Source organism: Arachis duranensis, chromosome 2 (genome assembly GCF_000817695.3).
Source record: "Arachis duranensis cultivar V14167 chromosome 2, aradu.V14167.gnm2.J7QH, whole genome shotgun sequence".
NCBI lineage: Eukaryota > Viridiplantae > Streptophyta > Magnoliopsida > Fabales > Fabaceae > Arachis > Arachis duranensis.
In genome coordinates this window covers 16,751,256-16,774,285 of record NC_029773.3, presented here as the reverse complement: position 1 = coordinate 16,774,285, position 23,030 = coordinate 16,751,256, and the positions used below count along the sequence as shown (strand labels likewise).

At 37.2% G+C, this 23,030-nt stretch overlaps 1 protein-coding gene across 1 annotated transcript; it reads left to right on the top strand.

Moving 5' to 3' along the window:
• Nucleotides 1-18,110: 18,110 nt before the first annotated feature.
• LOC107473845 (uncharacterized) lies at nt 18,111-22,454 on the top strand. The gene is made up of 8 exons (XM_052257763.1): nt 18,111-18,235; nt 18,608-18,860; nt 19,147-19,537; nt 19,653-20,120; nt 20,234-20,380; nt 20,621-20,860; nt 21,028-21,495; nt 21,538-22,454. The coding sequence occupies exons 1-8, from the start codon at nt 18,111-18,113 to the stop codon at nt 22,452-22,454; spliced, it is 3,009 nt and encodes a 1,002-aa protein (XP_052113723.1).
• The last annotated feature ends 576 nt before the right edge of the window (nt 22,455-23,030 follow it).

Sequence of the window (23,030 nt, the reverse complement as noted above, 5' to 3'; positions counted from 1 at the left end):
CAGAAAGTGAAGAACAGATTCACTGTATGATCTCGATAGGAATGATCGTCCGACAAAGGTGAAAACGCGATTCACCTAAAGGATGATCAAACCGGGACAGAAACCACCATCTACAAATCAGCAAAGATGAAAACAGAATAGTGCAAGAAGTTATCGAAAGTGATCCCAAAAAGAACCTGAGGAGGTCTTATGGATTGCTATATAATAACTTAAAAAGACTAGCCGACAGTAAAAAGTCGGACCAAGTCAACCCAAGTTATCAGCAAATCCCTGGAAAGAGGTCTGGCCAACTCTATTAAAGAGGAATTGCTATAACTTAGAAGAGATCGACCTAACGAAGTCAGTCTCCTACAAGACAAGTTATAAAAGTAATCCCTGAAAGAGACTTGAACAAGGTCCAAGAAAGAGAATTACATAAATAACTTAGGAGGACCCGACATGACGAAGTCGGCCCAAGCGACAAAAGTTATAAAAGTAATCCCTGAAAGAGACTTAAACAAGGTCCAAGAAAGAGGATTACCAAGTAACTCGACAAAGCCCGACATGATGAAGACGGCCCAAGAAAGTACCGATACTCTACAAAGATCCACAAAGGGGACAAAGACATCTCGCAACGGCTAGAGGAAGGCCAAAAATGCTTTGCTAAAATGTACGAAGTCTTGAAAAAAGACACTACTTAAAAGGCAAAAGCACAAATCAAAACGGCGCTAAAAAGTCATCCAAACAGACTATAAAAAGGTTCCCCATCGGGAACACTACCTAAAAAGTTGTTGGATTATGACTAAAAAGCCCGAGCAGTGAAGACAAGCAAGTCAGAAGAAGACTGAAAAATCCCCTTAACAAACTAAAAGGGGCAATACCAGACTCGCACAATGGAGAAACTACTCAAGATCGACCAAAGTCAGGATGCTTGAGCGCGACTTCCTCAAAAAGATCGAAGCTCTAAAAGAACGATCTCGCGGAAAAATCCGAACTCAAGCAGGGGCAAAGTCATACAGGTCGACGTCAGCTAAAGAAGATGTGCAAGTACGATCTCAAAAAAAAGAACAAGCCAAAAGGTCGGAAAATAACTTAAGGCTCAAATGTGCTTAGCCAAAAGGGATACAACTCCGCTCAAAGAAGGCACAATCTCAAACAGGGCTACGAACGTCATCCGAGACTAAAAAAGGTTCTATATAAAGAACACTAAAAAGTCAGGTTGGACTGTGAAGTACCAAACCTCTAGAAAATCTACAAAGATTGCAAAGCAATGAAGAAACAAGCTAGACAGATGCTTGAGCACGACTTCCAAAAGAGATCAAAGCTCTGAAAAGCACAATCTCATGGAAAGATCGAACTCAAGCAGGGGCACTGTTCATACCCTGGGTCAAGCTGTCTGACCCGGGATGTTTAGCGACAAGCCGACCGACCTCTTCAGGTCAGACTATCCGACCTCTTCTCAAAGAGCTCGGCCAATGCCCGACTTCTTCTCAAAGAGCTCGGCCAAATCGCCAAAGGAGCCCAAAGCAGGCCCAAAACGAAGAAACACAGCCTAATCTAAAGGCAGCTAAAGCCCAGAAAGATAAAGGCGGTTCCGCTAAAGATAAGATGACTTCACTCAAAGATAAGATAAGATAAGATAAGATAACTATCTTATCTTCAGAGAGGTCACTCCTCACCATTATAAATACACTGGAGCACCCAGGTATAACTCATACTCTGATTCTACTCAATACCTGCTTAATACCCTTGCTAACTTAAGCATCGGAGTCCCTTGCAGGTACCCCCCACCCTCTAGGGACGAAGGATTAGCACCATCACCAAGTCCAACAAGTCGGACACACCAGCTCCGGCCGCTATACACCTGCCGAACACGTCGGCTCCGACCAGTACAGAAGATCTCGTCCGAGATCGACCTACAGTTTCAGGTAACCCTCGGAACAGTATTCAAAATATAAAATTATAAACACATCAAGTTGTAAAAAAATAATTGCTTTAAAGGTGGAGTTATGTCTAAGCATTGTTGAGGTGCAAGGTTCAAAACCTTGCTTTTGCATTTTTGTAAAATAGTTAACTTCATAAGCTCATAGTTGACCGGTCAGATTTAGTTACGGTTTGTACTGGTTTCAACTGATTCAAAAGAATTTGACCAATTTTTTACTTTAAATGATCAGGACATTAAATCAAACTAGATAAAAATTTAGTTCTTTGATTTTTTCGATTGAATCGATTATTTCGGTTCGATTTTTATAACTATGCCCTAATCCATCCCAAAACGCACAGTCACTTATTACAGATCCTTATTGATTTGAAAGAGAGAGGAGCCTTGAAAAATTATCTTTCAAGGAGCCACTTTCTAACCAATCATCTTCCCAAAATCAAATACGTCTTCCATCTTCCAATTCCTTGGACAACCCACTAATCATCTTATCTCTTTACCTGTTGCTCCTTAATATTCAGCTAGCAGATGTCTTTTTACGAACCACCTCTTGAAGGTAATGTCTATTTTGACAATATTACATTGGGGTTCAAATTGTTATGCTAACTTACAATCTTCTTCCACAACAGACAATCCTCCTTCAAAAAGCTCCACAACCACTTGGACAGAAGCGACGTATTTCTGATCACAACATCCCCCACCCCCAGACCACCTAACCTTTTCGGTGCTTGCACCACTTTCCATTTCACAAGAGCTATGCCATTGTTCTCATCTTTTTTACTCTGCAAAAATCTTCTCTGTAACCAAATTAGCTTCTCTGCAACCGCCTTTAACATCTTATACAAGCTATTAAGTATATATTTGATGAGAACTAGCTTACCAGCTTTGTTGAGAGTTTTCGCTTTTCATAAACTGAGCTTGTCTTCTACCTTGTCTATAATTGGTTTTCAAGTCTTTACCAACCGAGGATTTACACCTAGAGAAATCCCTAGATACCTAATAGGTAAAGAAACTTCCGCACATCCTAACAAGCAACACATATTTGTCACCCATTTTTGCTCACAATTAACTGAAATCAAGTTTGACTCATCAAAGTTAATACTCAGGCCAGTCATCAACTCAAAACAATCTAGAAGCCTCTTATAATTCATAATTGCCTCCGTTTTTAGTGGGCAGAATAAGATTGTGTCATTTACAAACTGGAGATGCAACAACTCTATGTTATCCCTTCCAACCAATAGTAAAAAAACGTGTCCATTCTTGACTGTCTCACCCACCATCCTATGCAATAGATCAAGGACAAGAACAAACCGAAAAGGAGACAGTGGATCACCTTGTCTAAGACCTCTCTTTCCATTCTAAACGGCTTAGATAGTGACCCATTAATTAACACCGATATAGACGTTGTGGTCACACATTCTTTCATCCATGTCTTCCATCTGAGACTGAGACCAAAACTCATATTTTGTAGCACAATATTCATGAAGTTCCATCTAATCATGTCATAAGCTTTCTGAAAATCTAACTTGATAATGGCCGCCTTCTTCTTGCGCAACTTCAGCCATTGGACCGTCTCACATACAGTAAGGGCACCATCATATATTTTTCATCCCTTCACAAACACAGACTATGTCTCCCCTACTAATCATGGCATCACTAACCTCATTCTTCTTACCAATACTTTTGATATCACCTTATACACACAACCAACCATACTAAAGATCTTTGATTTTCTTAGCCCCCACAAATTTTGGAGCTAGTGCCACCCACGTTACATTAGCATCTGTTGGTAGCTTAGCACTTTGGAAGAATCCCAACATTGCTGCAGTAAACTCCTGACCAATCTCATTCTAACATTTCTTAATGAAGTTCATGTTGTATTCATCACTACCTAGAGCTTTAGTGGACTCACAATCCCAAACAGCCTCTCCGATTTCCTCAGACGATGACAGTACCTCTAATGTCGTTGCCTCTTCATCATTAAGTTGCTTTACCAACCTATCACGGAAACCAATCATAGGAGCATATTTTTGTCGATACAACTCCTTATTATAGCCTCTAATCGCAATCTTTATTCTGGCCTGGTTCTGCACCAACCTTCCATTGATTAACAGAGCATTAATTCTATTATTCCTCCTTCTAGCCGACGCTAGGTTATGAAAATATCTAGTATTCTTGTCCATATCTGTAGCATGCTAAGATCGAGATATTTGCTTCCAATGAATATCCTTTCTGACATACCATTTCGCACAACAACTCACCAGAGCCTTCCGTCGAGCCTCCACTGTTCCGTCATAAGTAGCAGCACTAACCATATGATCAATCTTCTTGATCTCTTCCTCAAACTTCTTTATCTTGTTGTCCATGTTTCCAAAATTGCCCTTATACCATCTTCTCAGTAGTACTGCTAGGGCCTTCAGCTTAGTAGTGTACTGATCATCACCCAAGTTCCTCTACGCATCCTTCACCATCCTAAAAAATCCCTCATGTGTAAACCAGGAATCCAAATTTTGAAATAGTCTTAGGCCCCTACTAATTCTTGTACCTTCTACAATCAATGGGCAGTGATCTAATAGACTTCTAGGTCCCCCTTTTCAGTCGAGTATTTGGGAGCTCCTCAAGCCACTCTATACTTACTAGAACCCTATCAATGCGACTATAAGATCAACCTCTAAACCATGTGAACTTTTGGTCATTAAGAGGTAAATTCACTAGCTGTAAATCTTGCACCCAATCCTTAAATTCTTTTGCAGATGCTAGTAAATTAATTGCACATTTCTTTTCCTCCATCCGTAGTATCTCGTTAAAATCTCCCATAAAAAATAGAACCTGACATAATTCCACAATATAGTTCAATTCCTCTCATATCAACAGTTTTTCACTCCGCGCATGTGCTTCATGCCTCCATACGCCAAGCAGAATGCACAATTAAACTTATTTTTTGTCAATAATCCTTCGACACACAGCCAACCTTTCCTTTTGTAGCAATTTGAACGTTTAAATAGCATATCATCCCACATTAACAATAACCCTCCAGAGGCACCTATTGATTTCACATAATCCCAACCCACCATGTCACAACCCTAAATCCCCAAATCCGTGCTACATCAAATTTAGTCACTACTTCTCTCTTAGTTTCAATCAAACCTAACATATTCAACCTATATTTTTTCTTCAATTCTTTTACCATACTCAGCTTACCATCCCCTTCTAAGCCTCTAACATTCCAACAACTATAAATCATTTAAAAGTACTTTTACACACTTTATTATGATTTTTGGATCTGTTCCTCCTTATTTTCTCTTTTTGTTTCGCCATTCTTATTTTTGCTGTAATTGCTTCGTGCTGACCTTGTAAAATTGCCATAATGTCTACTTTATCATATAAGACTCCACCAGACTCTACTGCCAACTTTTATATTTCTTTATTTTCGATCATCTGTTCTTTCAGTTTGAACCTCTGATTAACATTTCCGTCCATACACTCTGCTTCTGTTTCGGACCCAACATCCTCTGTAGTCCATCTTTTGACATGTTTATGTTGCATCCCAGTCGCTGCTAATGGCTCGATTTTCACAGCATCATCTTCACCTCTTACCCCTGCCACATTAGTCTCACTTTTCTAAAATGGTAGTCGTTGGTCTCCTTAAATAGCATGGTTCTCTTCTTTTTCAACCAACACTTGTAAGTCATGGAATCCATGGTCAGCTTCCTCTACCGCGGGCCTACCGTCAAGCCTCTTTGAACTACTGTAACTTTAAGTTAGATTCATAATTAACTCAATATCAAACCCATTTATTTAGAAAAGAATAACAATTTAATTGATTAAAAATTAATAATATAATGTTTTTTATCAATTAGCCAGATAAATCAATTAATTTTGTTTATTAAAATAAAATTAAGTAGGATTTTATTGTTTTCTAGAATTTAAATTATTTTAAATCGATTAAGAAACTTATATATAACTAGAACAAGATAACGTGTAACAGCGTACAACTATATATAGCTATGAAAAAATAATGCGTACTTATCCTAGGTATTTATATGTCTCGTTACAACTTACAAGAGTATATAACTTTATTATATGTATTTGTTTATGTACTAATTATATAATAAAGTATTATTTTTGTCCTTAACATTTGGGGAAAGTTCTAAAGTTGTCTCTAATGTTTAAATTATCTTATTTAAATTCCTAACATTTTAAAATTGACTCAATGTTATTCCATTGTCAATTCTATTAATATATCTCTAACGGCAGAACAAAATTGAGACAATTTTAAAACGTTAGGAACTTAAATAAGACAAAAACGTCAGGGATAAAAATGATATATAAAAATAAATTTCAATATTATCTTTCAATAATATTAATTTTTTACGATATATAGTTATTCAATTATTTTTAATCATATCTAAGTAAATTACACTTAATCACATTACTTTTATTCTAAATAAATTTATTTTTTTATAATTTTACTCTTAAAAATTTTTACTTATCATAAAATATTTGTAGAATGACTAAAATTACATTACGTTATTGTATATGTATCATTTTTTTCACAAGTTTATGTACTAGTAATTCTACAAATATTTTATGATGAGTAAAAATTTTTAAGAGCAAAATTATAAAAAATAAATTTATTTTGAATGAAAGTAATATGATTAAGTGTAATTTACTTATATATGATTAAAAAATAATTGAAAAGATGTGTATCGTAAAAAATTGATATTATTGAAGGATAAAATTAAAATTTATTTTTATGTATCGTTTTTGTCCCCAACATTTTCGTCCTATTTAAGTTCCTAATATTTTAAAATTGTCTCAATTTTGTCCCACCGTCAATTCTGTTAACAGATCCCTAACGGCAGGACAACATAGAGTTAATTTTGAACGTTAGGAACTTAACTAGGACGATTTAAACGTTAGGGACAGCTTTGGGACTTATCCCAAACGTTGGAAATAAAAACGATACTTTACTCAATTATATAGTTACACATTGTTACGGTTTTTTTTCTGTAATGCTACATGTACAAATATTTTTATAATTAAGTCGGCATAAATTCAACAAAAAAAAAGTAAATGCTTTACTTGCCTTTCTTTTTCTATGCTATTTCAACGTAAATTTTTATTGAAAAACACATAAATTTTTGCACATAATACAAAATTTTTTACACATAATTTATTGATATAATACATAAATTTTTTAATGACTGTATTTTGTTGGTTTATTGATATAATATTTTGAATATGAGATCTTTCAAAATTTTATGTAATGTGCACCTTTTATGTGATATGTACCAAAACATCTACGTTGTGCATTTTCGTTGATTGTGTATCAATATTTTGGGTATATAATTTTTTAAAAAAATTTTATTATACACTAAAATTTTTATATTATGCATTAATATTTTTGTGTTGTGTATCACAATTTTTATACTCAATAGTTTTACAAAATATATATTAATATATAGAAGAGGGCGCAAAAAAAATATAAAAAAGAAAGAGAAGAAGAAGATGACATTATTGAAAAAAAGTTCGCACATATGTCATTTGATTGAGACTTAACCAGTAAAATATTTGGCTGCGTAATTTATTATTATAATAAATATTAAGTTGACTTAGCTTTTAAATGCTCCAATGTAATTTTTCAACGAGACATTATAGCATATGCCTCTACTAAGTTAGTCTCACAAATCTTTAGTTAATATCTTAAAATTCAGTTTCAGCTTTGCCTCCTTTCAACATGTGTCATCACCCCACACCTTTCAGAACCCATTTATCATGCGTCCAGGTTTTCAATGCTCCCTTTCACACAACAGGGGGGTTATGTGAATACGTACCATAGACATTTTACTCAACGTCCTATTTGGCTGCTCACATTAATTGCACATATGGTTGGACTAGTAAGTTATTGCTACTGGATATTAAATAAAGAGACAATAGAGAAACTACTTTGTGCAATGGATATTAAATTAAACAAAGAGACTACATTAAATAAAGAGGCTAGAGTAGACCATAAAGGCAACGGCTTCTATGAATTAAAAGGAAAAATGATAACTAGAAAATTAATTAATATGTGGCACGATAATTCATAGAATAGATTGGCGAACTATATCAATCAAATGCATGAAGTACATAACGTATAGTAAATGGTCAATATCTTTAAAAACTTAAATAGTCAGATATTAACAGTTAATGCTTCTTAACTTATAATTTGTTTATAATTAACATTAACATTTAGATACTGATAGTTTACTGTTAGTATTCTTTACGGAGTCCTTCTATTTAAGAAGATGTTATGGCATTGACTGGCCACATCGGACCACATCTCTATCATTTCTCCCATTAGTGTCCTTTTATCTCTCTCAAACCGTCCTATGTGTGTTACAACTAATCAACGGTTCACATGGACTCTAGCACCGCATTTGGAGGCTCTTCATCCTCGGCCACACCAGCTCATGCCGTCTTTCACAGTGGTCTCTACCGGGAGCTAACCAGCTCCAACATCCCCGTGCTTCCAATGGAGCTAATTTTGAAGATCTTTCTTCTATCTGACGGAAAGACAATTGGAAAAGGAAGATGCATGTCACGTGACTGGTTCAATAGATTGAGCCAGATAGATCACATGGTGATGCATTTGACAACCAACGGAGGAGAGGGAGTGGTCCTCCATTTAGATAATCCCCTCAGGTATGTTGATTGTGGCTGACTGTCTCTTTACATCTTTGATACTCGGGTGGAGGTTCCGGTGACTGCTCCCTTTGACTGGAAGTGGTTTTCGTTGGTCGGATCAGCCATGGGAAAGGTTTGTGCCAGATTCTCTGTCGATGGGCATTCTAGTTTCTTAGTTATATGGAATCCATTTAGTTCTTGGAGGTCTCTCATCACCGATCCAGGGTCTAATTGCTACCACTTTAACCACCGCGATGATTGGTCTGCATATGCCTTTGTGGGCGTATATGGTTGCGATGGCTATAGGATTGTGAGCCTAACCAAACGTCACCTGGTATCTGCTGGGTACGACATGAACGTTTTTGAGTCGGAAGTGGGTCATTGGACCCCTTGTGTTCAAACACTGACTATGGTTGACAAATTGGGCAATAGGTATGCAGTTTTCAAACATTGTGTTTTTTGGATCAATAGTAAAGGGTGGTTTTGGAAGAAACCCGTTTCTGTGGTTAGGTATTCCTCTCTTGATTCTATATGGAGCGAAATTGAGATAGGTGCAAATATGTGTGTTGAGCATCCTGTGTTAATTGGTCGCGAAGACGGTGTGGACTTCGTCAGCTATGAGCGGTCCTCTGTTAGGTTCGGGGTCCACTTGGTTGCCATAAACATTGGATCGTCTGACGGAATGGAGTGGGGTCGGTCTCTCTTTATTGGTGACCCTAATCTGATGGAAACTCCATGTGGTTTGCTCGGTGTCGTCCTCCTTAGCATTAATCATTTCATCTGTGGCTTTGATGTCTTTGATCCATCATTTGACGCTGCTATGTCAGAGGCGCAATTTCGTGCTATTTGTCTCGATGACGGAGTTGTTAGATTTGTTGGTCGCATGAGATAGGGAGCCGTTGTTTCCATCAAAAGTGTTGTCATCTTTTCCCTGTGTGTGTGAGCAATGTCATGTAATCTTTTGTGATGTGATTTAGTTGACTTTTCCTTCGCATTATGTTAATAAAGTGGCCAATAGGCGTGGGCAGCTGAAATTGGGTCTTTGTTTCCATGCATCACCCTGTTTTGTTATGTCTTTTCTTATTCGTGTGTCGTTAGGATCTTTTTTTTGGCTACATTTCCTTTGTTGTAAGGCATTGTTTGTTTACTATGGGATTTTTATCAACCAGCCCTCATTGCTGTTGTCATAATAATTCACTTTAGACTATGAGTTCTTTTTTATAAAACTTCGGTATCGAATTTTTACTCTCGTGGTCTTTTTCGCCTGCCTTCATTTACGAATAGCTCGCAATTTATTTTTTCCTTTATATTTATGCTTTACACCATATCCACCCAAAGTTATCTTTCTGCACACTGTGTTTGACCTGAAATGAAGCGATGAACATGTCTTATGAGCCTTGTGACTGAGCCTCCCGATTCTGTGCACATACGTGACTGGTGACCATTCAGCCTTCAAATGCATTCACCTGGTTGTCTTTGGGTTTCTGTAAAAGCCTGATGTAACCACTGCACCTCCCCTTTCTGAAATGCGTTTAGTCATTGCACTCCCAAAGCATTTTTTTAAGACTTCCCTTATTCACTATGGTTAGTCAACACAGTTATTATGATTTGCAAGATTCACTTAAATTGGTGCCATAAAAGTTTTTGGCCGCCAGCGGGCCTCTAAAGTATTAAAAAGGATTCCAGTGTAACCCGTTAGACCCGTTGTTACTGGCTCTTATTTGAATTTTTATCTATCAAAGCCATGTTATTGCCCACATAAAAAAAGAAGTCCATGATGATTACCCGTTGTTACTGGCTCTTATTTAAATTCTTACCAATCAATGCCATGTTCTTGCCCACATGGAAAAAGAAGTCCATGATGATTAATATGAAAAGGGTTTGGGTTGCAATATGTTATTTTGCAAAGTTTCACTGATTTTATGGGCTTTTGTTCCAACACAATGTTGTCCCGCATGTGGCTAAATAACCGCTTTAAGTCATGATCCCTTTTCATTACGTTTTATTATCTGTGTATTTTTCCGAATAGCACCAGCACTTCCAAGTTTTATTTCGTACCACTATCGGGTCACGGCTCACAACTTTCAGTATTTGTCTATATTGCCTCCATTTTCTTTTCGTATACCGTGTTTCTCTCGGAACTAGATTTTGAACCCTTTTTCCCAACTCAACCCTAGGGCCCATTAAATGCACTTAATTTTGTTGACCTGTTTCCCTTCGTTGATGCTGTAATTTGTTCAAACCTTCAAAGACCTAGTGAAAATACCTTTTCCTACCAGCAATAAGTAAAGCTACACTTCTTCCCCCTGCTAAATAGTTATTATCAAATTATTTAAGGATAATTTTTTCTTTCATTATTTGTTGTTACCTCTTTAGCCATGTTAGATGTTGATTTCCACCGCCTTGATCAAAGTTCATCTATTTGGGTTTCTTAGTTTTGGCATTTATTCACTGGCATTTAATGATGACATGTCTGTACTTTAATTTCTCTTGCCCTTTCTCCAGAGAGCGGGATCATTTTTTCCTTCAAATTTTTTCTTCGAGCTAGAGGGTACTACATAGTGATCCATCAATTTATCCTTATCGCAAACGAGCTAAGGAGATAAACTCTGGCCCCTTTGTCAATGATTTTCATTATTTTTTTATTTTTCCTACTATTCTTATTATTATTTTTTATTGATGCACCCTCTTATGTTAACATATTATTAATGTATTAAATGTTATTTGCTTTTATATCTAGGGAATAATAACTCATCTATCCGGATCGGTGGGCCCACTTATTTACCTATTTACCTATTAACATGATCGCTTAATTTTATTTAATCATTTGATTATATGATATTCTCGATTGGGTATTTGGTGGTTTGATGCAATATTTTTAAAATCATTTTATGCTCCTCCCTTAGGTTTTTACTATAAATAACAATCACTGTCCACATTAGCTATAGCTATTAAATAACAGAGTAAGTCTATCGCTTTCTCAGCCCCGATATTCCACACCCTTCCCCACCATTCCCCACCCTTCCCCTGTTTCCAAGACTTTTTTATTAAACTTTATCATGCTGTCACTTTCTTCTATGATCCTCAAGTTCTTTTTCACATTAGTGGAACATGCGTGAGTGAATAGAGTTCATCTTCTTGCACATTTTTATGCATGCATATACGTATAATCTTGCTTTTTTAAACATCTTTGGGCTATTATTTTACCCAACTATGGAATAATCTATTCCGTACAAAAAAATACTTATATCTTTCCTCGCATTTTTGTACAGCTTGTGTATTTTGTCCCTCTGCAGAGACTAATGAGAATGAGGATCCAAACCCGGATTTCTATAGGCTTCTATTTCTCGCACTAAACCCTGTTGCCATACATTTCCAACTGCCTTACTCTGATCTCGTATTTTCATTACAAAATATGCTGATGGGGCTCATGCTTCCCTGGGTTGCAGTGTCTTTTTAATTTATATTGCGGTTATGTCCTCCTGTTTCATGCCTTGTGAGCTTCGTGTTATATTATATATATTATATATTATATTATATTTTGTTTAATATATATACCACGCATCATGCCACATCCTTTATATATATGCATCTTCAATAGATAATATCTATCAATATAATTATATTAGTCAAAACATATGTATGTATATATACACATAAATATTTTCTAAATATCTTAGCAAATGTTTGTAAATTTATGTGCTCATATAAATATAAAAAAACACATGTATGCACATTTCATGCACGTTAACTGATGTTTATTTGCTTTATGTTCTCTCTATGTGTTTCTCAGAGATGGGTTGCTGTTCTTGGACCTTTTTATCGTGCTTTTCGCCACAAACTAGATGATTTCATGATGTTCAAAGACAACCATGGAAATGAGTTTCGCGTGATGTTAGATAAGGTGGGGCACATCGCCTTTTTTTCCAATGGTTTCCGTTCCATGGTTGCCGCCTATAATATCAGGCACGGGGTTTGGTTGCGCGCATACTACCAAGGCGATGGAACTCTCTGCATTTCTATAAGAAATCTTAATGGAACTCGGATTGTTTATCCAAGATCGCAAAGCAATAGTATCCCCACGGTTCGGAGGCTAATTAATGTGGATCAATGCCGTGATGCCGTCTCTCGTGATGTGTTTCGCACGGGTGACGTCATTCCTCCATTTGCTTTCCCATATACTCCTCCACCATCGCCTAGACTGCACAATAAAAATGGGAGTCCTGATTATCGAGCAAACACCTTTCGGTGTCCCATTTACTGTGCATTTACTGCTTCCCGTACAAGCCAGGTTAGGCGCGACGACAATCTATCACCGTGGCCGCACGGAGTGAATCGATTATACGAGGTCGCGGCATTTTATTTATTTATACCAATCGGCAATTTCAATCGTCAGTGTGCATGTCATTGTTGCTTTTCTTTTTTGGTGGGGATGCTCTAATTGCTGATATTGCATATATTTATTTCATTGTTGTATTTCAATCGTGATTAAATTGCATGTGGATCCCAAGTGGGAGCGAGAAGTTATCATGTACATTGTGAGAGAATTATGCTTCTGAATTTGGCACCCTTCTTAACGCTAACAAGTCTACTGAATATATAATAGTGCTCCAATTTGCAAAGATGAAGTTCTACAATGGTAACCTTATTTATAGCAGCAAATATTTATTCAATCCACTGTGTGTGCCATGCCTTTTTCTTTTTTCATGTGTCAAGTTTTACTCTAATAGTCATCTTGCTACCACGTAATTATTAATAGCACCGTGGTTTATGTGTCATATCCTATCTTGTGAGATAGTTTTTGTTCTTCTCTCTAACCTATTACTTATCCAATTACCACAAAATTTGTTTTAGGTGTCATGACTATCACCAACACAAACTTCACAACAAAGATACTGGTAAATGCTGATCTTGAGGTGGTTAAAAAGTTCCGCCAAAAGTACGTCTCCTTTAAACAGCATTTCATTTTGTTTGCTTCTATTTTAAATTAGACTGATTTGGCATCTGACTTTGTTAACCTTATTTGTTCCTCAAGGCTGATTGGACTTGGCCACAAGCAGACAACCAACGTAGAGGTCATTGGCCGGGTAGAAAGGCACTCTCCATGTGAAGATTTTCTCACCCTTACACCATATGCATCAATTTCCCATAATAAGGATACCATTGAGGTGTGTTTATTTCACTTCGTGCGTATCAAAAAACAAAAAAAATATGTACCTTATTTTATGTCCTTGGTGGGCCTATATGACCAAAACTTTATTATATGCGGTGCAAGTTTTACACACTAAAACAATGATATATGAAGTCATTTCAACCACATTCTTCTGCCTCTACTTTTCATTATTTATTCCCCGTTTTTGGCTATAGAAATCAACCTATTTCACCTGTGGTACTGTCGTCGACGTGGATAAGAATCATGCATGGTGGTATAAGGCATGTAAGCGATGCACCCAGGTCTTGAGGCACTAACAGACCAATTTTATTGCATTAAATGCGATATTTACGCAACTTCTTTTCTTCCAAGGTCCATCATCGAACTTACTCGTGAATTGCATATCTCTGTTGTGTGGCATAAAGAAATAGCTGCTTCCATTTTTTCATGATTAAAATTATATTTCCTATTACAAAGGGTTGTATTTGACATGAGGTGCATTTAACGATGGTTGTGCTGCGTTAACCTACTCATGACCCTGTTTTGTTATACTCACTGTATCCTTGTGACAACTGTGTCCTTGCAGGTTCTGTATTCAGGTGCGTGTCCTTCATGAAACAGATACAACAATTTTTGTGCTGTTTGAGAATGCTTCCTCTAAGTTCCTGGGTGTGTCTGCTGCTGACCTCCGGTGCAATGCGGTCACTAAGGTGCATGCCCTGCATTTTTTTTCCTTAGAATTCCTTATTATATTGGCTGTGAAGGAATAACATTATAATTTTTTCAAGCGAAGGGTTATGGCATGGATGAGTTTCCTGAGGAACTCAATGCACTTGTGGGAAAGACTCTCCTATTTAAGCTTACCGCTAGGCTAGGCTGGACAGCATAAATAAATTCAATTGTGTGTGATCATGGTTTTCAAGATTTGTTCTGATCCTGATATTATCACCGCTTAGGATTCTCAAAATCTCATCAATTTGGTAAGCATATCCGATTTATTTGATGTTCCAGTCGTGATTTCCGGTGCAAATCATTACTTCCACTCTTATCGGTTTATGTCAACGGTTTCCTTGCTGATCGTTTGTTCCTGGTAGCCTGGATCGCAGAAACTACCAACTACTCCTGCAGCTTCCGTCGGCGTTTCCAATGATCCGGACAAGGTCGGCGTGGTTGTTGTCTCGACCACACCTTTAAACTCAAAGGACGCTACTCCCTGTGCCGTTGAGGGTGCATCCATGGTCACCCACACTCCTATGAAATGGATCTGTGTCAGATCTGTTGATGGTGGCTCCTCTCGTGTCCCATCCATTGCATCCAGAAATCTACTTCCTGCATTTGACAAGAATATCACTAAGGAGCACACTAATCCAAGTGGCATGGACATCTGAGTTCGTGGTATCTTGCTACAATATGAAGCTCTATTAAATAAAAATAGTTTTCACTCCATCGCGTTTGAATAAAGAGCTTTGCCCTTTTATTTTTTTTACGTTGTATGATGTCACTACACCTTTTGCTTGATGGAAGCATGTCTGCTACTTCTTATTGTGTTTTATTTAGAGTAATGCTTTCGGGTCTTTGCATGAACTTTCGCCACAATTCGTAGAAAACTAACTCATATCAACTCAGACTTGCTATCTATTTAACGTTATCGCTGCTTTAGCCATGTTAGCCTATAATGTTAACAGTTTACATCTAATTTTGTGTTATACATGATCACTTTTTTCATGAATCGTGTGGTCTCAGAGAGTTTGTATCCTTGTGATCCAAAGCTTAATCCACTGCACCTTCGAATTTAATTAGTTGCTGGCCCAGTGTTAGCGGCTCCTATTTTTGCAGTGGCATGCTCTTTAAGAACCAGTTTTCCCAATGTGCATTATTAGAGAAGACCGACTGAGTGCTTTTGTGTGCATTTGTCTACCCAGTTCGTGTTTTACGTCCATTTCGCGTCCAATTCTCCACAACAATGTTTTTTGTGCATGGTCATGGTTTCTTTGCATCACAATGAAGATTATTTCAGGTTTTGTCATGGATGATTGTCACACCATTGCCATTCTTTGTTATTACTGCTACACAGTCTTGTAATTGCCTTCCTACTGCATATATTACGGCTTCAAAAAAAGGAACCTCAACTGTCTCATATATTATGCCATTCTTTGTTATTATTGCTATACCGTGATCCTAAGGAACCTCAACTGTGTCATTAAGAATTTAGCATTGCTATACCATGATCCTATAAATGTCTCTAAATTTTTCCCATAATTCGTTTGATTTCTCTATCTCGATTAACATTTAGCATAACTCTTCCAAATTTCTCCCTTTTTTATGTCTTGGTCAACCTTTTCTTTGTTTCATTTGACCTGAACTTTCTCTCAGGTAACAATCACAGTGCAAATTTTGACTGCCTTTTTTATCGTATTATTTAGACGGACTTCTTTGATTAATGCTATCTTTGTTTGATTGTGTTTTCCATTTTATACGAAATATGTCTACCGTTATTTTACAACCTTATCGTCTATTTTGTCGCTATAGCATCCCAAATCTGCTTTGTCATTGCCCTTTGCTGTATAACATTTTATCTTGGCCATCCGCAAAAAACAGAAAATAACCCGGTTGCTCTTTATTCGCTAAGACAAGATAATTCCTCCTTAGTCATGGATATTTTTATTCTGATCCCGCTGTAGCCCACAAACTTGCCCGTCAAACACTCCAATTCAACCCAAATCAGTTTGTATCGCCCAAGAGTACAAGTTTTATATTGGGCCTCCAATCATGATGTCACTCCACCAGGAATTCAGGTCCCTTTACCCCGACAGTAAACAAAAAAAAGGCCCATTGAATAAGTCATGCACAACGACCAGCGCTAACCATCCTTACGTTTGTTTTGACTAAACTTGACCGTTACTGTAAACCAGCTCTAACATTTGCTCTCACTCCCTTGCTGCCTTTGCTGACTTTGTCCTCGGTGTGTAGTCGTCGCTTAGTGGCCACACATAATTGATTGCCCCCAACCCCTGACCTGATGGGCCTGTTTGTCTCCAAACTTTTTTACCCTGCTTCGTGCTGTTGGTCACCTTTTTTTTGCTCGTTTCCATTGGCTTGTGCAGATGGAGGACCATGCTAAGCTCGCGAGGCAGCACCGCAAGGCTTTTCTTAGCAAGCAAAGGGGCCAAGTTCAACCTTATATCTGTTCAGACTATTCGGAAAATGATTCATTCGCAACTTCTCCTTCTCAAGTGATATCGATTTTTTCCTTACCACATAATGCGCCGCTCTATTTTTGCATATAAACTATCGTGTTTTAATGGCCTAGCAGATACTGCTTATTTTGGTGTCATCTATCTGAAAGTATCTGACGTTGACTTTGTGCAGAATCGTTTATATTTCCTTGCTTGGTTTAATTTTTTTAAATGTTTCTTCACAAATAATCTGAATATTCAGACTCATGTCCCGTCCCGTACCACACTGCGGCTAGTGAACGTATTGCCAGCAGCGGCTGTTTCCCTTGCAGGTGATGTCACCTTGGTTATTTACCTACTGCTCTATCTGTTAATGGCCACTAAGAGTATCGCTATCGGTCCTATGTTGGCATCGTTGATCGCATTTAACAATGTCATTGCATGACAGGCTCATCTTCATGCAAGATTTCTCACACGAGGGGTAATCCGAAGCATGCCAAAACACATTAGATGTAAGCTACGTTCTGCAGCTTTACTTTGTTCCATTTCATAGGTGGGATTACTTAGTTCAAATCCCTCGAAACCCTCTCATCAATCGGTTCGTTTTTAGTGTAGATGTACATCCAACTTGTTTCGTATGTTTGTATCCGTACACGTGGTTGTTGCCTGCTTTTCGGCCTGGGTTGTTTCACATGGATATTGGACTTATTTAATTTGGCTCTAATGTCTATCAATTCCTGCTTACTCATTGGCATGAAAACTCACAGGTATGGCTCCCACTCATCTTTATCTCAGCTAAGTCATCCTCATTTTTCCCACGCCACCGCTTCGGGAGTACATGTATCTGTTGTGTCCGCTACTGAACAAGGTCTGTACTTTTTACCATATTATGTCTGAGTGGATGCTATGGTTACTTTTATTATGTTGGCTCAATTACACAAGTCATGTTCATCCCTCAAAATAGTAATATATTAAGCAAAAGTAAAAAAAATTCAATTTAAACTGCTTTCTTTTCTTACCTTTTTTAGTGAATTATGCATGGATCCTTACACATTATTGCACTCCTCTTATTTTTTTCCCGTCTTGTGTCATGCATGCATAACTTGATCATTTGATATCTCCTCAATAATTTGATAGGGTAGATGTTTGGTCAATTGGGCTTCCTGGACAAAAATGTTTTTTCTGTGGGGCCAATATGCGAAGTGAGGAGCGCCTTTCGAAAACTGGTCCGAATAACACTATGATGTTTGGTCTTTGTTGCATGAGTGGCAAAGTTACTTTGCCTTTGTTGCCAGTACCACCTCCACTGTTGATGTTGCTGTTGGATGTTTGTGATGAAGTATCTATGCACTATTAGAAACATATTAGGTCTTTCAATGGTATGTTTTCATTCACATCCATGGCGAAAGATACAGTACACAATTAACAAGGGGAACGCCCCTCCCATGTTTGTTGTTAGTGGCTAGAATTATCATTCCATAAGGAGTTTGATGCCACACCAATCTTGCAAGCCAAAGTTTGCACAACTATATTTTTATGATACTAAGAATGAGGTTCAAAACCGAATTGATGCAATTGGGTGAGTTGTTTTTTTCCCTTTGTAACGTTTTGCTCAAATGTTAGTGTGTTTGCTGTGTATGACATGCTCACATGGATTGTTATGTTTGTTGTGATATTTTTCCTTTTTTGTAGGCACGCTAATCAACAAAGTTTGATTGATAAAAAAATTGTTACTGACCTCAGAGACATGCTTGATTCCCATAATTCCCTTGCTAAGATGTTTCGGTATGCTGCAAAAAGATTTGCTCAAGATTCAACGACTCCACTTCGGCTTCGTCTTATTAAGAAAAGGGATACCGATGGTAGAAGATACAATCTACCATCGACATCTGAAGTTGCATCCCTTATTATAGGTGATTTCGATGAAGAAAACCTTGCAAGAGATGTTATAATTGAAACACATTCAAACCTGTTGAAATGAATTGATGTTAATCACCCTCAGGATCTAGCTCTTAAATACCCCTTGCTATTTCCATGCGGAGAAGATGGTTTTAGGAACGACATTTTAATTTCTGAAGAAATATATAATCAAAATATATATAAAAGAAAAAGCATTAGCATGAGGGAATTTTTTTCTTATCGCCTTCAGATGAGATCTCATGAGTCACAAGTTCTTCTAAAATCAAGACATTTGTTCCATTAGTTTTTAGTTGATAGTTACACCATGGTAGAGGCTGAAAGATTGCAGTATCATAGGCACCACCATAACAAGTTTCGCTCCCATCAATTTGCAAGGGCTTCATGAGTGTCTTATTCAGGGTGAAACTCAAGTTGCCAAAACTGGCAAACGAGTTATCTTGCCATCTTCATTTGTTGGTGGTCCTCGATACATGTATAACAATTGCAAAGATGCTTTTGCCATATGCAAGTACGCCAGCTATCCGAGCTATTTCATTACAATCACATGTAATCTAGAGTGGAATGATGTTAAAGATTGTGTTGCCAATTACTCTATAAAGCCAAGTGACAGGCCAGACTTCATATGTACGGTCTTTAAGATCAAGCTAGATGAATTACTGAAAGACTTAAAAAATCGATCCATATTTAGAAAGCCAAAAGCAAGTAAGCATTATTTATTCTATTTTTTCCAAATTGATACTAATCGGTTGGTTTATTTTTTCCTTTTGTTGTTTGTGCCCTAACTTAGTGTGCTTTTGTTTTATTTGCTGCATTTTAGTTGTCTATACAGTTGAATTTCAAAAGCGTGGCCTTCCCCACTGTCACATTTTGTTGTTCATTCAACCAAACCAAAAGCCACAATCCTCCAATGATATTGAGCAACATATCTCAGCTGAGATACCTGACGAACACGTGCAACCTAAGCTCCACAAATTAGTTCAAAAGTTTATGGTTCATAGACCATGTGGGGTGTTGAATACCAGCAACCCATGCATGGTGAACGGAAAGTGTTCCAAATTTTATCCAATAGCCTTCCGTGAGAAAACATTTATAGACAGTGCAGGCTTCCCTAAGTATAAACGCCCGGATAACGGCTGTTTCATCCGTAAGAAAAATGTTGACCTTGACAATCGATTCATTGTTCCATACAATGCAACGTTGCTTCTCAAGTATGGTTGTCACATAAATGTTGAGTACACTTGCCAAACATCTGCTATAAAGTATTTGTTTAAGTATGTTCACAAAGGTAACAACCGTGTAACCACTTCATTTTTTTGATCCCATGATGCAGATGATTTAGCTTTTTCTGTGGATGAAATCCAAAATTACTATGATCGTCATTATATCTCCGCGTGTGAGGCTTCTTGGAGGCTGTTGGTTTTGAGATTCAATTCAAAGAGCCTAGCATCATTCGCCTTCCATTCCATTTGCCAAATGAACAGCATGTTCTATACCAAGATCATCAGCTTATTGAAAATGTTATAGACAGTGCCGCTTCAAAAGATAGTATGTTTATTGGATGGATGAGGACTAACAAGGAATTTGATACTGCCTGGAACCTCACTTTCGCGGAGATGCCAACATATTTTGTTTGGGATAAGCAGGGACATATATGAAAGCTTCGGAAGCAAGATCATGTCATCGATCGTCTTACCCATATTCCTCAGTCACATGGAGAGGCGTATTATCTTCGTCTGTTGTTGAATTATCAAAAAGGGTGCCAATCTTTTGCATATATTCAATCAGTCAAAGGTGTTGTATACGACACATACAAAGAAGCCTGTTATGCTCTCGGGTTATTGCAAGATGACAAGGAATTTATTGATGCTATTAACGAAGCTAGCTCTTGGGTGTCACCTTCTTATATAAGGAGATTGTTTGCAATGCTTTTAATATTGAATAATATTGCTCGCCCCCAAGTTGTTTGGGAGCATTGTTGGCAACATTGTGCAAAAAACGTGATTTCTGACTACAGGCAAATTCTAGGTTCTTTTTGAATTTCTTTTTACATTTGTCTTTAAGTTATGATAAATAAACACTTTATCATTATATATCATCTTTGCTTTAACCAAATTTAGTTATATTTCTTAAGAATTAACTTTTATCACAATAAAAAAATTTTGTCGCGCTAACTTTTTGATATGTGGCTTTAGGTCTCGATATCTCTGTTCACGAGCTGAAATCCCCCACGCTCGCCAAAGTTGAACAGTTGTTGCAAACAAATGGTAGGACCTTAAAAGAATTTGTTGACATGCCGTTTTCGGATTCATTGGATTCTATTGAACCTTATGACACAGTCTTCTTTGATGAGCTCAATTTCAATAAAATTAAATTGGCAACCATTTCAACCGATCTGGTTTCCTGCTTGAATTGTCAACAGCGTGTTGCATACGACACAGTATCCAGCGCAGTTAGTGGTACCATGGGTGGATTTTTTTGTTTATGGATAGGTAGAACTCGGAAGACTTTTCTATGGAATGCGCTTTCTACTTCCATAAGGTCGAAAGGTCAAATTGTACTCAACGTTGCATCCAACAGCATTGCATCGTTATTGTTACCAAATGGCAGAACTGCTCATTCACGGTTTAAGGTTCCGCTTAATGTAAACCAAGATTCCATCTGTAATATAAAATAAGACACATCGTTGGCATGTCTTATTTCAGCTGCAAAATTAATTATATGGGACGAAGCACCTATGCTAAACAAATATTGCTACGAAGCACTCGACAAGTGCCTCAAGGATATTCTTCATTTTAGCAATGGGTTTAAACCTGATGCTCCATTTGGTGGAAAAGTTGTAGTTCTTGGAGGTGATTTCCGTCAGATATTGCCTATGATTCCTCGTGGTTCTCATGAGGATATTGTTCACGCGTGTATTAATTCGTCGTATTTGTGGCACTCTTGCCAGGTGTTGAGATTGACCAAAAACATGAAGTTGCATGACTGCTCACAGGATATGCGCGATGTTGAGTTAAAGAAATTTGCTTACTGGATCCTTAATTTAGGTGACGGGTTATTTGGAGACAGCTCCGATGGTGAGTCGGTGATTAGGATACCAGAGAAGTTGTTATTTAATTTTGAGTCCACATCTCTTCACGATTTGGTGTTGTTCATTTATCCAGATATCTTACTTCATATTTCCAGCGTCGACTACTTTAAGGACAAGAGTATATTGGCACCAACACTTGATGTGGTGACCGAAGTTAACAATCATGTTATGTCTTTGCTTCCTGGCAACGAAAAGGTTTATTTGAGTTCTGATACACTGCTAAATCAAGACGATCACTTTGAATATGAATTGTACACAATGAGCACAGAGTATTTGAATGCATTGAATTATTCTGGTATTCCACAACACAAGTTAGACCTTAAGATTGGTGTGCATTTCATGCTTCTTCGCAATATTGACCAATCTAATGGATTGTGCAACGACACACAAATGCAAGTTAGGCGACTTGGTGATCATGTTATTGAGTACGTCATCTTAGCAGGACGAAACATTGGTCAGGTTGTTTTAATTCCAAGGATGAGCATGATCTCCAACAATGAAACCTTACCTATCAGGTTTAGCCGAAGGTAGTTTCCAATTATGCTTTGCTTTGCAATGACAATAAACAAGTCCCAAGGACAAACACTCCCAAAGCCAGTTTTCACACATGGTCAGCTTTATGTTGCACTTTCTCGAGTCAATAGTATGTCTGGTCTCAAAATCTTGATTATTGATTCCAATGGAACCACATCAATCCATACTCTTAATGTTGTGTACAGAGAAGTTTGTGTCAACTTATTTTCTGTCATTCAGCTATTATTGTAATATTCAAGGTGGCTGATGCAATATTCTCGTGCTTGGCACGGGTCTTAAAACTAGTTAAATTTTAAATACCAGTCTCCAATGCCATAGTCAACTCCACCTTGTCAAATGCCCCAAAACTTTATTTGAAAGATGCTAAATTCATATATAACAATTTGAAAAAGATTATTTTTTAATTTGTCTTTGTCTAATCTAATTGGAAGAGTAATTTTGATTTGTAAAAATAACTTTTTAAAATATATCTAATTATTTTTATTCTTTTAGAATATTTTTATTCATTCTATATAAATTTTTTGTTTATTTTTATCTTTTTATTCTAACATATTTATGGAAAAAAAATTTAAA

Coding starts and splice junctions, on each gene's coding strand:
- LOC107473845 (XM_052257763.1), top strand. CDS start 18,111: ATGCGAAGTGAGGAGCGCCTTTCGAAAACTGGTCCGAATAACACTATG. Junction 18,861..19,146: donor AAGAAAACCTTGCAAGAGAT/GTTATAATTGAA, acceptor ACACCATGGTAG/AGGCTGAAAGATTGCAGTAT. Junction 21,496..21,537: donor TGTAAACCAAGATTCCATCT/GTAATATAAAAT, acceptor GTCTTATTTCAG/CTGCAAAATTAATTATATGG.